Source organism: Astatotilapia calliptera, chromosome 22, assembly GCF_964374335.1.
Source record: "Astatotilapia calliptera chromosome 22, fAstCal68.1, whole genome shotgun sequence".
NCBI lineage: Eukaryota > Metazoa > Chordata > Actinopteri > Cichliformes > Cichlidae > Astatotilapia > Astatotilapia calliptera.
Genome location: NC_137442.1, coordinates 10,112,170 through 10,126,392, shown reverse-complemented (window position 1 = coordinate 10,126,392; position 14,223 = coordinate 10,112,170). Strand labels below are relative to the sequence as shown.

Below are 14,223 nucleotides of genomic sequence, written 5' to 3'. Positions count from 1 at the left end.
GGTTGGTTGATTTAAAGTCCACTGACTTGGTGTACAGATGCAAAACTACCAAACATGTGTCATTGTCCAAAACCTTCTGGAAGACATGAGCTTTAAGACATGGCCTCCATCATCTGTGCATTTCTATTACTTTTTCAGAATTTTGTTCTATTTTTAAGTAAAACTCATATTCAGTGTTGATGAGGCGAAATGTAGCTCGAGCTAGTGTTGTCTCATAAAGTGCAAAGATGCTTTAATTAAATATAAAGCTACAATGGAAAGCAATAAAATTTGATTGTGTTTTGAGTGTGATCAATCCGTCACCTTCAGCTCGGCTTCCGTCACTTTGTCGGTCAGCAGGGTCAGCATGTCGTGTTCGCCGTGTGGCCTCACCGTGGGGTTTTTACCACCCTGCATGGTGTGTGTTTGTATGTGTGTGTGACCTCGGCCCTGCTGCCGCTCTCTGCATGTTTGTTTGTCACTCAGACTCTCACCACTGCTCCCGTTCAGCCTCGGCCAGCCCGCTGAACGCCTGCTCCCATCATCACCCGCACCAGAACACCGCAGAGCGCTGGAGGGTCTCCTCGGCCAGCACGCCGGACATCACCCAGCGCCAACGCCGCAGAAACTCCACCCCGGTAGGAGAGCGTGATTAGGATTAAACAGTTTTTGAGTATATTATCATTTTCACTAAGTAGCCCTGATATCCTGCTATGGTAACAGAAATCTGCATCAGGATTAATCATATTCTAATCAATACTTCATATAAATAATTGTTGTGTGTTGTTCATCGTAACAAAACTGTCATAATGGACCAAAGTTTCAGATCAGGTCAGAGGTCACTAGTCATCATCTTCAGACAGAATTTTCCACTCTAGGATTCGAATGATGAGTGACAGGAGTGACAGCCCTATTATGGTCATCTCAGCCATAGAGGCCACACCCACCATCTGCTTAAACCTACTTGTGAGGGGCAGCCAGTCAGAAGGCAGTTGGCTTAAAGGGGGAGGAGCTAAAATAGCTTGTACAGAGTACACAGAGTAGTAAAAGTTTTAGTTAGTTTTCAGTGGAGTAAAATTAATTTTAACGCTCCAGTTAATGCCATAAAAACAACAGCTAACGAGACATTTTTTGTCCAGGAGGTGATTCGATGAACATGGATGGTAAATGAAGCCCAGAAATAACAAAACTTCCTTTTATAAAAACATCACTGGATGGTGTCAAACATTACATGCAGAGAAAACCTTGAATAACAAATCCAACTTAACAAATAACGAACAAACCCAAACAGGGGAAAGCAAATTGGAAAAAGGTGACTGAGTCTATTGTTGAGTCTTTCTACAGCACACAGCATGAATTACACACAAACCTTATGAAAAGTATTATATCTGATAACATTCAGAAGACTGCAGCTATAATGAACTGGGTTTCATTTTCCAGCTCCAGCAGGATTTAAATTACACGATTATATAATAAGGTAAAAACTGGTTATTTGTCTCATCTCTTCCTTCAAGGTGGATAAAAAGAAGAAAGAGAAGAAGGACAAAGAGCGAGAGAATGAAAAAGAGAAGAGCGCTCTCACAAAAGAGAAAGTGCAGAAGAAAAGACAGACGGCATCGCCTACGACCACGATCCAGAGATCCAGGCCAGAGACCAGGTATCGCAGCAGATTACCTGCTTTACATCAGATAAATATGTCCAAAAACTGTGGTTTATTAAGCAAACGGTTAATTAACTCTGTGTTAATTTAGGCGAGAAGCTGGGAGATAGACTGCTTTAGCCTTGGAGCAGATTAATGTGTGGCAGATGGTCGAAGGTGGAGTAACCTAACGTTTAAAAGAGACGCTGCTGGACTCTAGCAGCAGGTCTGTTAGAGTGAGACTTGCAGTTCTCAGACAGAATCGGGTTTTCCTCCTGAATGATCACAGGAGGAAATGACGGCTCTCTGCAGAGATTCATGACGGCTGAATGTGGGGTTTCACATTGAGTCACTCCCAACTTCCACATGACCTAGTTTTGTTTTTTTATGTAGAGCGCTGGGAACCTTTTTACCTTTTCCTGCACTGATCTGAAATGTCGTTTCTCCCCTCTCTCTCATCTCTGGTACTCGTTCTGCTCATATTTCACCTCCTGTCTGCTCCTCAGCACCCTGAGGCCCAAAAACAGACCTCCGTCACCTGCCGCCCCCAAAAGTCGCCCCCTGTCCCCACTGGTGCCAGCAACAGGTGCCGCGAAGACCGCCTCGGGCAAGAAAACGCCTCCTCCTCCTGGCATCAAGACCCGACCGAAACGGGCCCAGACGCCTGCCAGAGTGCAGCCCCAGGCGGTTTCTGCTGTCACCGTGGAAACGGGCCATGAACCCCAGCAGCCCGACACTTCAGAGGAGAAAAAGAGTGAGTGTGGGTATCACGCTGATGATGTCTGTGGCTTCAAGGTGACCTGGAGGTTTTGGCTGACATTCACCATGCAGTAATCTGTGTGTGTGTGTGTGTGTGTGTGTGTGTGTGTGTGTGTGTGTGTGTGTGTGTGTGTGTGTGTGTGTGTGTGTAAGCTCAGCTTACAGTGACCTGAATGCATCAGGAACTGAACTTGACGATTAATTTAGTGACAGTTTTGTGACTCTTCCGTGAAACGTGCAAAAATAAAACCACAATCCTCACCCTAGAGTGTTCACCGATGTCCTGTCGAAATCAAATGCTCAAGCCTGCATCCAGGAGGATGTTAATAAGAAGTTTTAACGTGCATTTCTGATTGAAGCATCCAAGTCATGCTCAATTTGTAGGCAAATCTATAATTCCTTCATTCCCGATTGCATCTATTCAGTGAAAACGATAAAGAAAACAGAAGCTGAAACATGCAGCCATCTTTAAATTCAGCTTTAGTTTTGTGATAGAACGTGATTCAGCTTTGTGGTGACAAATAAGATGTGTGTAAATCACAGAAACAACCATAGATCTAGAAAATGTCTGGAGAGGACTGTCAGTACGCCGTCATGTTGAAGCTGCTCTTTTGTTTAAAGAGGAGGAAAGTGGTGAGGCGTGATTGACGTACTCGCTCATGGTGTCTGACAAAATGTCTTTTCACGCTGTCGCTGTGATCTGCGCTGTGTGGCTTCCTTTATAACACTGGAAGCTTTAAAATTGATTAAATGCTAAATCAGACCTTACTGTTAAAACGTCTCTTTCTCGCCTCTCTATCAGCCCCGGGTAACGTTCCTGCCATCGTGGTGTCCTCCGCACCGGCCACTCCTCTTTCTCCCAGCCCGCCGGTCGTATCAGCAGCGTCTCCAACTGTACCGAGCGTAGAACCTGCGGCGACCACCGTCAGCAATCCCGCTCCTTCTCCTGCACCTGCTGCCGCCTCCACCCCGGCCGCACCGGCCAGCAGCAGGCCGTCGGCAGGCACTAACGACCCAGAGGAGGCCGCTCGCGTCCTCGCAGAGAAACGCAGACAAGCCCGAGAGCAACGGGAGAGAGAGGAGCAGGAGCGTCTGGAGCAGGAGCAAAAGAAGAAGTGAGACCTGCTGTCCACACAGACTGTGTGCCTCATAAAATATGATAACACAATGCATGACAGACCATGTTTTCCTGAGTTTGTAAGGCAGATTTTGGATAAACACTTAACATTGTGCTGTGATCTAAACCCAAATAGACACTCACTAGTAAACAAAACATTAAAGCAACACAGTTGCTTTAATGTCAGCAAACCTACAACATAATAAAATGCATCATCTCAGGCACACGTTCAAAAAAGATATTATTTAGGAGAGGGCGCCACAGACCGCTGATGCGAATGCAGCTTGTAACGCAGAACCTTCTCCTCAGGATCCTGCAGGAGGAGGCAAGGGCCCGGGAGGCAGAGGAGAGGAAGCGCAGGGAGGAGGAGGCTCGCTTCATGGCCGAGCAGCAGCGCCTGAGAGACGAAGCCAGGAGAGCTCAGGAGGAGAAGGAGGCGCAGGAGCGAGCGAAGGTCGAGCAGGAGGAGAACGAGAGGCTGCAGAGACAGGTGGGTGATGACAGGAGTTATTAAGATGCTGCAGATTATGTCATTCCAACTTGAATAAGACCAGTGCATACGTGAGTCCAGGAGGTAGGAACGCTGGGTTTAATGGTGGTTTAGTCCCGGGCTTTAAGCTAAGTCAGTAAAAAAATTAATAGATTCTGGTATAAATATGCTTCAGTACATTTCATTTAGTCCACACAAAGGCTTCAGGAGGGGAACAATGATTCGAGTTGCCTTCCATCACACCATGATAACCGTAATATGATAAAATGCACACATGGGCCAAAGTTTACCACTTCTCTTGAGGTCTCTTGTCTGCCTTCAGCATTGAGCTGTTTCTTCATACTTTGAAGGGTGCAAAGGATCCACTTGTGCATCCTCGATTATGGCTCCTCCTGCAAGCCTCCTCTCCCCTCTGTCCTCCACATACATTCAAGGATTTCAAGACATCCTTTCTGAGATTGATTTTCAGGTCACAGGCAGTAGGGCAAAGGAAATGAGAAGGTGCGACTTAATGAAAAAGGAAAAAGCCAGAGGACATGAGGAGAGAAGGCAGGGATGTGCGAGTTAGGTGCAGAACAAAGCTTTAACATGATGGGCAAAAAATAAAGTGTTAGGTGGGGTGTTCATGAGGAAATAAGCATCACAGTGCAAAAAGAGAAACTTAGAAGCTGATCAAAAAGCAATAAGGCAATAAATTAAAAAATCTCAGTGCTGTGCTGTCTGATTGAGAGCTCTTCTCTCCCTAAATTTAAATGCTCAGAGGCATAATTACTGAGAAAAGTCAAAGGGGAAAGTATGGAAGTCTACTGGATGTATGGAAGCTTGTTTCCAAAGGTTTCGGAGTAATAACTCAAAATTTCAAGTTATTGTGTCAGTTGAAATTTTGAGATCACTGGTTGAAACGAGCTTCCATGGACTTGGGCCATAATGTTCTGAAACATCAGAACATTTTTATAGTATACATCCAGAGTGACCCACAGAGCTACAATGGACACATTAGTGGGAAATACACTTCGTTGAAATAAACCAGGATTATCCTTTAACCCCTTCGGCGTGTTTGTGGTAATCCAGTGAGAATCAGACACCCGTTCCTGACAGATCATCAACTCCACTGTAAATACCCTTTGCTGTGAAACCCCACTTTAATTTTCCATTAACCACCATGAATCCCAGTGATCCCCACATGCAGTAAGCCCATTTACCATCTGGGCAGATTAATGTGCAGGAAACTGTGCTGCTGTGAGCCCAAACATCAGCCTCTGTGACTGTCTGGCATCTGGGCAGATTAAAGAGTATGAGTATGTGCTGCTGTCACTCATGAGCACTAACAGTCAGAGGGCCCTTGTCTGCTGTGGGCACATTCCAGCTGGTGACCTCCATAATGGCGATGAGGGAGCCATTGTGATGGTGGAGGGTAGCGACGGGCCTGTGCTGCCTCTGTCTCGGTCGCCCGGCTCTGGATAAGCAGCGTCAGTGCGCGCCATGCCTGAAGCACTCAGCTCGTCTCGACTCCCCTGCTCCTCTCAATCAGGCCATTGTTCCACCCTGACAGCGAGCTTGCTTCACAGTGGAGTGGCCTCATATTTTTTTAGAGGTCATTTCGCTCAAGTGTTCAGCTAAATGGTCTGAAAATGCGCAGGGCTTGGGGAAGATGCAGGCAAGATTTAAAAAACAGCTGGCTGCACCTCACGACACCTTGTGTTGTTTTCACTGCTGCATTTTAAACATATGTGTGTTTAAATATCCAGTCAAGTATGTAATGGGGGTTAAATAATATGAGGTCAGACCTGAAGGCTGCAGACCTGCAGACCACGCTGAGCAGGTGCTGCCCCCTGGTGGTCAGTTGGTTTCATTTGCATGTTTTTTAATGGTGTAAGGAGCCCCATCTCACTCAACATATGATTGCTGATTGCAGCACACATGACAAGTGTCAGATGGTTATAAGAAGTCAGTCTCATAAATATTTTTGAAGCAATTATTGACTCAAAACTGAAATATTTTAGCAAAATGTAAAGATGTGTGCAAGAAAGGGCCTCAAGCATTATCTGTCATGCTCGAAGAAGCTTTTTTCTTTCTTTTTTTAATTGTCTACATATGCAACAGGTGGCTGGTTTAATATTATTTGACAGCTCACAGCCTTTGCAGAGGGAGTTTCTTTCTTCTGGATGAAAGCCTCAAAGTGCCGAAGAGTCGGGTTAAAAAACAGCTTTGTTACAGCCACAATCACCCAGATAAACCGCAGCGTTTATAGCACAAATGAGCTTGTTTGTTTATTTAATTTGCTATTTTCATTATGTTGCATGGTGGCACGGTGTTGCCTCACAGCAAAAATGTCTGAGTTCAGGTCCACCATCAGGCTGGCGTGAGTTTTTGTGGAGTTTGTGTGGGTTCTCTCTGGGTACTCTGGCTTTTGCTTTGGCTTTGAAAATGTCCTTTCTCATGGCTGTCTTCAGAAAGTGGGGATCTTACTGGCCCAGTAGGCACTGCCAGTCCTCTCCGAGGCCCTCCCCAAACTGCAGCCGTATTATCACAGCTTATTCCAGCTGTAGTCACATCAAAAAGTCATAGTGCATTGTTTTGTAAATACAAGAAAATATGTTTCATATATAGCCTCTCTTTTATTTCTACCTGTATGTTACTTTATTAGGTACATTTAAACTAAAGTTTTCTTATTAAATCTACCTTTACACTACCTATAATATGTTGTACAGCTGTGTGGACAGTGTTAGGCTAATATCCCGTTCCCTTTTGAACCCTCGGTCACCTTTAACTTTTACTTGGTAAGATTTAGAGCAGGAGGGACGCTTATTCTTCTTTTTCTTTAGTTTTACTGTGAAAAACGTTTAAACTTGCTTCATATTTGTATCTTCTTTATTTCAGAGGGAGGAAGCTGAAGCAAAAGCCCGCGAGGAGGCCGAGCGTCAGCGCATAGAGAGGGAGAAGCACTTCCAGAAAGAAGAGCAGGAGCGCCTGGAGAGGAAGAAGGTGAGGCCAAAGAGAGAAAAATATCATCTGTAGAGAGTTCAGAAAGTCACAGACAGTTCACAGTCGAGCTGAAAAACAAGAGCACTGATCTCTCTGTCTGATCTGCACAGCGCCTCGAGGAGATCATGAAGAGGACTCGGAAGAGCGATGCGGGAGATAAGGTCGGTGTGATTCATTCGAAACAGGCTCCAGACTGAACACTTGCTCGCCTTTGTGGAATAACACGAGTCTTGTTCTGCTCTTTGCAATCACAGAGGGATGTCAAAGCGTCTCCTCAGGTCAACGGAAAGGACGCAGAGCTGAGTAAAGGTAACCGTCACCCCTCGTCAACCTTTAAATCAGTCATAAAAGAACACATGTACTCATTCACACGTTTCTACTTTGGCTTTTTCAAAGATTATATCCACCTTTGTGAGATTGTCACCTGGGGCTTTTCCAACCCAAAGGTCTATTACTAACCCAGGAAATATACTGTATATAATAAATGGGCATTCTTTCTTTGGCTTTGAGGTTCCACCAGACAATGGAGTGCTAATATAATGCTAGTGCATGCCACCACAGTAGGTTAGTGTGGTGAAACCTGAGATGACCTTATAAAAAGGCAGTTTATTCCTTCTGTTGTGACACGGGAGGGTGTGCTGTTGTTTCGGCTTGTCGTGTACCTCCTCTTTGTTGTAACCGGACACAAAACACAGACATTGGCAGATTTCCCTGCAGGAGATTCCTGCAGATATATACTTTGATAAAACCTCCGGTATCTGTTTCCTGCATCAGCTTCTTCCCTTCCTGTTCCAGGACTGGACTTTTGTCTAAGCTGCGACACCTTAGGCATGAGCAGAAATGTTTTGTGGGCGGTATGTCCACCAGTATGTCCAACCTAACTGGATCATTAGGGAAAACTACTTTTACTGACCCAAAGAAATCATAAAGAGCCAAAAGTAGAAAAAAACTCTCTAAACTTGACCTCTTAATGCAAAAGGAAGCATGAAGTTTTGTCTCAAAGCGATTAGCTGCACATACAATAATCTTGTTATTTGAGATTTTGGTAGATCTTGGCTATTTTAACAGTTTACATATGACAGAGACTAAAGAATATTAAAGAAAAGGCTGCATTTAATAAGTAGATGTGTCCAAATGTTAGACTGATTCTGTAAACATCTGAAAAGGTTGTTAATGTCCTTTACTTGTCCACGAATTTCTCTGCAGCTCCTGGAAACCTGCAGGCCCCCAGTGCATCGGTGCTCAACCCAGCACAAAACGTTCCTGTTGTTGTAAACGGCGTCCAGCCCTCCGTGCACCAAAACGGCGTCTCAGCCAACGGCACTGACTTCGAGGAGATCATTCAACTGAACAACAGTGGCGGCAGCGGTAACCCCAGCCAGCAGCAGAGCGGGCTGGTGAGTGAGCCGATCATGGCGTTCGAGGGAGGAGAGCCCTTCTTGATGAAAACAGGCCCCATGAAGCCTCAGCATGTCGCAGGTACAGAAACACAACATCAAACAGGAATGTGAGCAACAGGGTGGCTGCTTATCAGTCCTGCCCATCTACTCTAAGACATATGGTAAACATTAGCATGCTAATGTAACAAGGCTACAATTCTGTATCTGCCCAACAACACTGTGTTATTGTTGCAGGAGTAGGTTTACTTTTACAAATCAGCTGCACAAGAATGTTTCTCATGGTAACAGCAGCTCCATTATTAGCTAAACTTTACAAGAAAACACGCCACCCTCGGATAAGAATCGAGGACCAAACCAAGTGTGGCAGAAGTGAGACATAAAACCACTGCTAGCTTAAGAACATTAGAATATTAGAATATAGAAGGAGTTTAATATGAGGTACGGAATTCTCTGAACGTGATGCACATCATCTGCACAAGCGTCCGGATCTATTTTTGAGGAATTCCTGGATGACAGTCGCCTCTGATGAACATGTTGGGCCAGCATGTGCCAGAGGAAATTAAATTGAGGTTAAGTTAAAGAAGAGTAGAAAAGAAGACTGAGGTTGGGCAAGAGAAACATTCAAATGACATTAATAAATCATATTTACACATAAATCTAAGAAGCAGCTGCACAGAATTGTGTGTGAAGGGTGAGTTCACCTGTCGCAGAAAGAAGAATTATTGTTCAGTTATATGGAGAACAGGAGGAATGATTTCCTGAAGCAGTGTGGAGTGGAGTGGGTGTGTCTTAGTTAGCAGAGGTGTGGACTCGAGTCACATGACTTGGACTCGAGTCAGACTCCAGTCATTAATTTTATGACTTTAGACTTGACTTGAAAAAATGTTCTAAGACTTGTGACTTGACTTGGACTTTTACACCAATGACTTGGGACTTGAATTGGACTTGAACCGGTTTACTTGAAAAGACTTGATATTTTACCCCAAATATAAAATTTAACATGCATATTATATAGAGATTGAAAATGTGACGTCATTCACGGGTAGAACCGCAAAGGATTCTGGGAACTCGTGGCAAGCGGTACTAGCGCACGCAGGCTTTCAATTAAAATCAGTTATACAGCGATAAAAAGAAACACAAAAATGTCAAGAAGCTGTTGTATTATTAACTGCAATAGCCGGTCGCATGACAGCCACGGGAAGCCGACGGGTAAAGAGATCGGTTGTTATCGGATTACGTCGTTGAAGAGAAATTGTTCGAGCCATGTTTCCGAAGTAATAAAGAGGCGACTGGATTGCAGCCATTCAAAGACCAATTATAACGTCCCAGAACACTCCAGCTCACAGGTTAGTCTGCTCCAAGCATTTCCACACAGGTCAGTCTGCTGTTGTAGTTAATACGTCATTTTTCTTAACATAATTGGTGATATAGGTTACAAGCAAGTCTGGCGCTGAACAGAAATTGTCGCGCTATGCTCCTTTACTTATTGTGCATAAATAGTGAATTGTCCTGACACAATATTGCGTTTCGCTTCTGTTATTATGGTACATTGACAAAAACATATACTTTTATTCACAGGATAAAACTGTTGTTTTGTATCACTAATTGCCCAGTACGATTACAGCATACAGTATTATTGTCACTGCTACATTTCTGTGATGCTACCAGAAATTATTTCCACTGCTAATTAATTACCGTTGAGCTCAAAGGTCCTATTAATAAACGGTTAATGAATGTGTATTTATGACGACGATTTGTGAGACTGGTAAACTTATGATACATACGATGGTCTTTCGTTCTACACGGTGCATTTCAAGGTCCTGCACCCATCCGTCGGTAAACTGTACCTGGGCTTGTTGCAGTGACCGGAAGTTACTAAACTTCACGAGTGTATGCACTCACTCCAAGAACCGTATAATTATAAATATGCATATAAATATGCTAAGATGAGATAGCTGACTTCATCTAACTAGCAAATGTTGTCCAGGCTACGTTGGTGATACAGTTTTTTTTAATGTGTATGATATTTTTGTCATGCGATTTTAAAGCCGGTCCTACAACCGCATCCAAGAATAACATGCAGCTTATCTCAGAACTGTCGGTGAAAATTATTCTTGGAGCTAGGTTTAATTGAGCTGCATTTTAAAGAGGTGCAATTTCACAATTTGTGTATATTTTCTAAGTTCACTATTTTGTCATGTGTTGAGAAAAACACAGATTTTAAAATTACATGGTCTAATATTTACATTTAGCATAACTGCAACATTATTTTTTCGGTTTTTTTTTTTAAGACTCGAAAGGACTTGAAATTCAAAGTTTCAGACTTGTGACTTTACTTGGACTTTTACACCAGTGACTTGAGACTCGACTCTGACTTGCCTGACATTACTTGAGACTTGACTTGAGACTTGAGGATAAAGACTTGAGACTTACTTGAGACTTGCAAAGCAATGACTTGGTCCCACCTCTGTTAGTTAGGGTCCTTTAGGCAGCATCGTCCTGCTGAAACCTGCCACAGGGCCAGAGGTGCTGGGATAAGTGCAGGCTGGAGCACGTCATCTCAGCACCTCTGTTCAGCCAGGTTTCCACCAAGAACGATCAAGTCAGAGATGAGCGTGCAAGGCTGCAGCAATAGCTCAGTCTCAGGCGACTTCAGTGGCACTAATGAAGATTTCAATAAGCAGAGATCATTTGGAGGACTGACCATGATTTATTGAGATAGAGAAATTCATTAATTTGACGATTAAGCTCCTGTGATCGATCATGGCAGAACAGAATCCCAGGATTTAAGACCTAAAACCTATTTTTCAATCTTTGAAAACTTGTCCCCTCATCCGAAATCAATCTGGCACCCTTCAACAACGAGTCTCATTTTCATCGAACATATTAAACATAAAACGAACGATACTCACACTCAGGCTTCTGGTTTTGTTCTTTTCCTCCTCCGCAGAGGTCCTGTGAGTCGCCACACATCCACGAAGACGCGCCTTTCGTCTCTGCTTGAGCTATGAGATTCATGCCACACCACAGCGGCTTATAAAACAGCGTGCCAAACAAAACAACCAGCGTTCACCTGCGCTGATTCCACATCCACGGTATCCACAGCGGTGGGACAGCAAGGAGGAGCAGAACTGGCTGGAAAAAAACAAACAAACAAACTCATCTGAAACATTTAAAAAAAAAAACATAAAAAGCTTAAGTATTCTCTGTCTTCACCGCGTGTTCTGGTGCAGCATTTTTGTCAAGTTTTACCGAAACGTCACATGCAGATTTTATGGTGCACCTTAAAGATGACTGACTGTGTAACAAATTTTAGAAAATGCAGTATAAAATCCTGGAAATACATAATATTTGACAATGGTTGTTATTATTACCATCGCTATGATATTGTTATTGTTACCTTAAGTTGAGCATTGTGTGTGTGCGTGTGTGTTTTGCTGTTTTTTGTCTTGAATTACTGAGTTATTTAACACGGGGAGAATCGGTAAGGACTGGCCACAGTGTATGTAAATGAATAATGAGCCCGGCTGCCTCGGCCTCCTGTTACGGGGGATCTGTGAAATAAAGCTTTATGAAAGGGAGCGAGGTCTCCATGTGTTTGTGTGCGTCTGTCGGCGATACACAAACGCTCGTCTAACAGACATTTACAGCCCTCGCCACACTGGACTTGAACTTAACTTTTTTGTCTTTCTTTCTGGAGCAAGTGGAAGGGAAAACCTTTGCAATGACTTTATCATTTGTTTAAAAGTGCTGACTTATGGCAGAAACAACCCTTCATAGGTTTGGGTTTTACTATTTTTATGTTCTTTAAGTGACAGGACTAATACAATTTGTGAGAGCAAGATAGCATCCTTTCTAAGCTGACAACTAGGCAGTTAACACCCAGAGACTTGGACTGCAACTGCTATGGTAAAAGTTTAGAGTTTAGAGCTGAATGAAATTAGATTTGCTTACAGAGAGGCCAAAGAAAAACCTGCAGTGATGAGATGATCCTGGATCCTTTCAGTGAGACCTGTAAATATGGATGAAGAAATCTAAATTGTTCTCCCACAGTCCCACATGCATGTTCAATTAAGTGGTGTGAATGTTTGGCTCTTTTGAAATGTAGCTTTATTAGAAGCTGATAAGCCGGAGTCTGAAAGACCAACATTAACTGAAAGTTAGCAAGGAATCAGACTGCTAAGGAACTCTCCTTCGACCGCTGCTCCATCCTACAAGCACCTCCAGACCCATTTATTTGTTCCTTCAGGAGGTGATGGGAAGACAGGGGGGTGGTGGACACGTAGCTGATTCAGGCAATGAGCACTTTTTCTCCACCAGGCCAGGCTGCAGGGTGGGACTCCAGTGTTCCTGCTCCAGGTGAGATCACTTGGATCCAAGATTTCCTCTTGAACAGGATCATCTGAATCTGGCTCCTCACCCAGGACCTGTGACCAGAGGCAAATTGTCCGAGAAAACATAACTCCTGGGATCGCTAAGGCACAAACCCCCTCCACCATGGAGAGGACTAACATACTAAAAAACATGACACATTTCACTTCAAACTAAAACAGGAAATACTCAAAAGGCAAACAACCAACACAGATATGAAGTCTAAAAATGATAACACAGAAGGCAGGAGAAGAAATTAAAACAAAAGACTGAGTAAGAACTCAAATACAGCGCAGGGGTGATTACACAGCAAACGTCACTGTGACCCCAGTCACTGACTTAAAGGTGAAGAAGGTCTGAGCGAGGAATTTGAACCATCACACATTTGTTTAGTGCATTTTGGTAACATTTTATCCTCCAGTTTTCACCTTTTCAGCATCAGTTACTGGTAGAGATGTCTTCATATGGCACAAGATTCACGAATTTAGATAGAAGACGCAGCAGACTTGTGGTAAATACAGTTTGGTGGTGATTCACATTCAGCTCCAGATGGGGGCAGCATTGAGCCTGAACCACAACTGTGATGATTCTCTTATTATCATCATCATCATCAGAGGCTGATTTTCTGCTAAGTCTAAAATCCATTTCCGGGTTTGGCCTTGCCCTCAAAAGGAAAAAATCACCAGTATCATAGTAAAAAGGTTTGTTTTTTTTAATGTGAGGTGTTAATTATCTATGTTTTTCTCAAATGGCTAGATCTGGCTGCTTTTGTTAGTCAAGGAAAGACATCCGTGGGGACCAATTCTGGTTAAGTGTATTGTCACAGACTAATTCTTCTGAACACAAGCATTGACTCAGATGCACATCTTAAACTTGAGAAACTAGACTTACTGTATGCAGCTTCTCTGATACATCTGAGAAAATCTGAAAACTCACTACAGTAAAACCAGGCTCCAACTATCACTATCCCACTGTTTATTATATTTCTGTCCCAGCTCGGGAATCTGTCTCGATAAGATTAGATAATAATAATTGTCATTTTTCTCTGTATTTGATGCAGGCTGGGATTCAGGAAGTCAGTTAAGCCTTTATGAAACTGAACATAGAAAAATTTTAAAACAATTTCAACTCAAAAAATTTAATAAGCTAGAATATTTTAGTGAACACACGAGGACCCACACCAGATTCAGATTGTATTTTTTGTTGTTTATTATAGTGTATACAGTGGTTTTAATGTTCCTCAGCTCTCCAGCTCACTTCCCCCCATCACTAAAAGAAGGAAAAACCCTCATTAGAGTAAATATCTCCACCTGCTCCATCCACCTCCCGGGCACTGTGCCCCTTGAGTCCTCCGCACCACCCCTCCCCTGCAGTGGAGCCAAAGACAACACCCCTGCCACAATTCTCTTCATTTTTTGCAGGATAGAAAGAGCTAAAAGAGCTTTTGGACATAAAGTATTTCGTGTTTGTTATCTCCTCCTTC

The 14,223-nt window shown here is 43.4% G+C and overlaps 1 protein-coding gene across 17 annotated transcripts in view; it reads left to right on the top strand.

Moving 5' to 3' along the window:
- LOC113014550 (uncharacterized) overlaps positions 1–11,950 on the top strand; it is a 56,393-nt gene extending 44,443 nt beyond the window's left edge. For 8 of the 17 annotated variants that reach the window (XM_026156165.2, XM_080295865.1, XM_026156159.2 and 5 more), the window contains 10 exons: positions 466–617; positions 1,494–1,636; positions 2,125–2,378; positions 3,180–3,492; positions 3,804–3,984; positions 6,865–6,969; positions 7,080–7,130; positions 7,224–7,278; positions 8,176–8,448; positions 11,320–11,950. In XM_026156165.2, the coding sequence (XP_026011950.2) occupies positions 466–617; positions 1,494–1,636; positions 2,125–2,378; positions 3,180–3,492; positions 3,804–3,984; positions 6,865–6,969; positions 7,080–7,130; positions 7,224–7,278; positions 8,176–8,448; positions 11,320–11,330 (1,538 nt within the window). In that variant the 3' untranslated portion in view covers positions 11,331–11,950. The remainder of the gene's footprint in view (positions 1–465; positions 618–1,493; positions 1,637–2,124; positions 2,379–3,179; positions 3,493–3,803; positions 3,985–6,864; positions 6,970–7,079; positions 7,131–7,223; positions 7,279–8,175; positions 8,449–11,319) is intronic. The other 9 variants (XM_080295868.1, XM_080295867.1, XM_080295866.1 and 6 more) reach the window with 2 other exon arrangements.
- Positions 11,951–14,223: the final 2,273 nt, after the last annotated feature.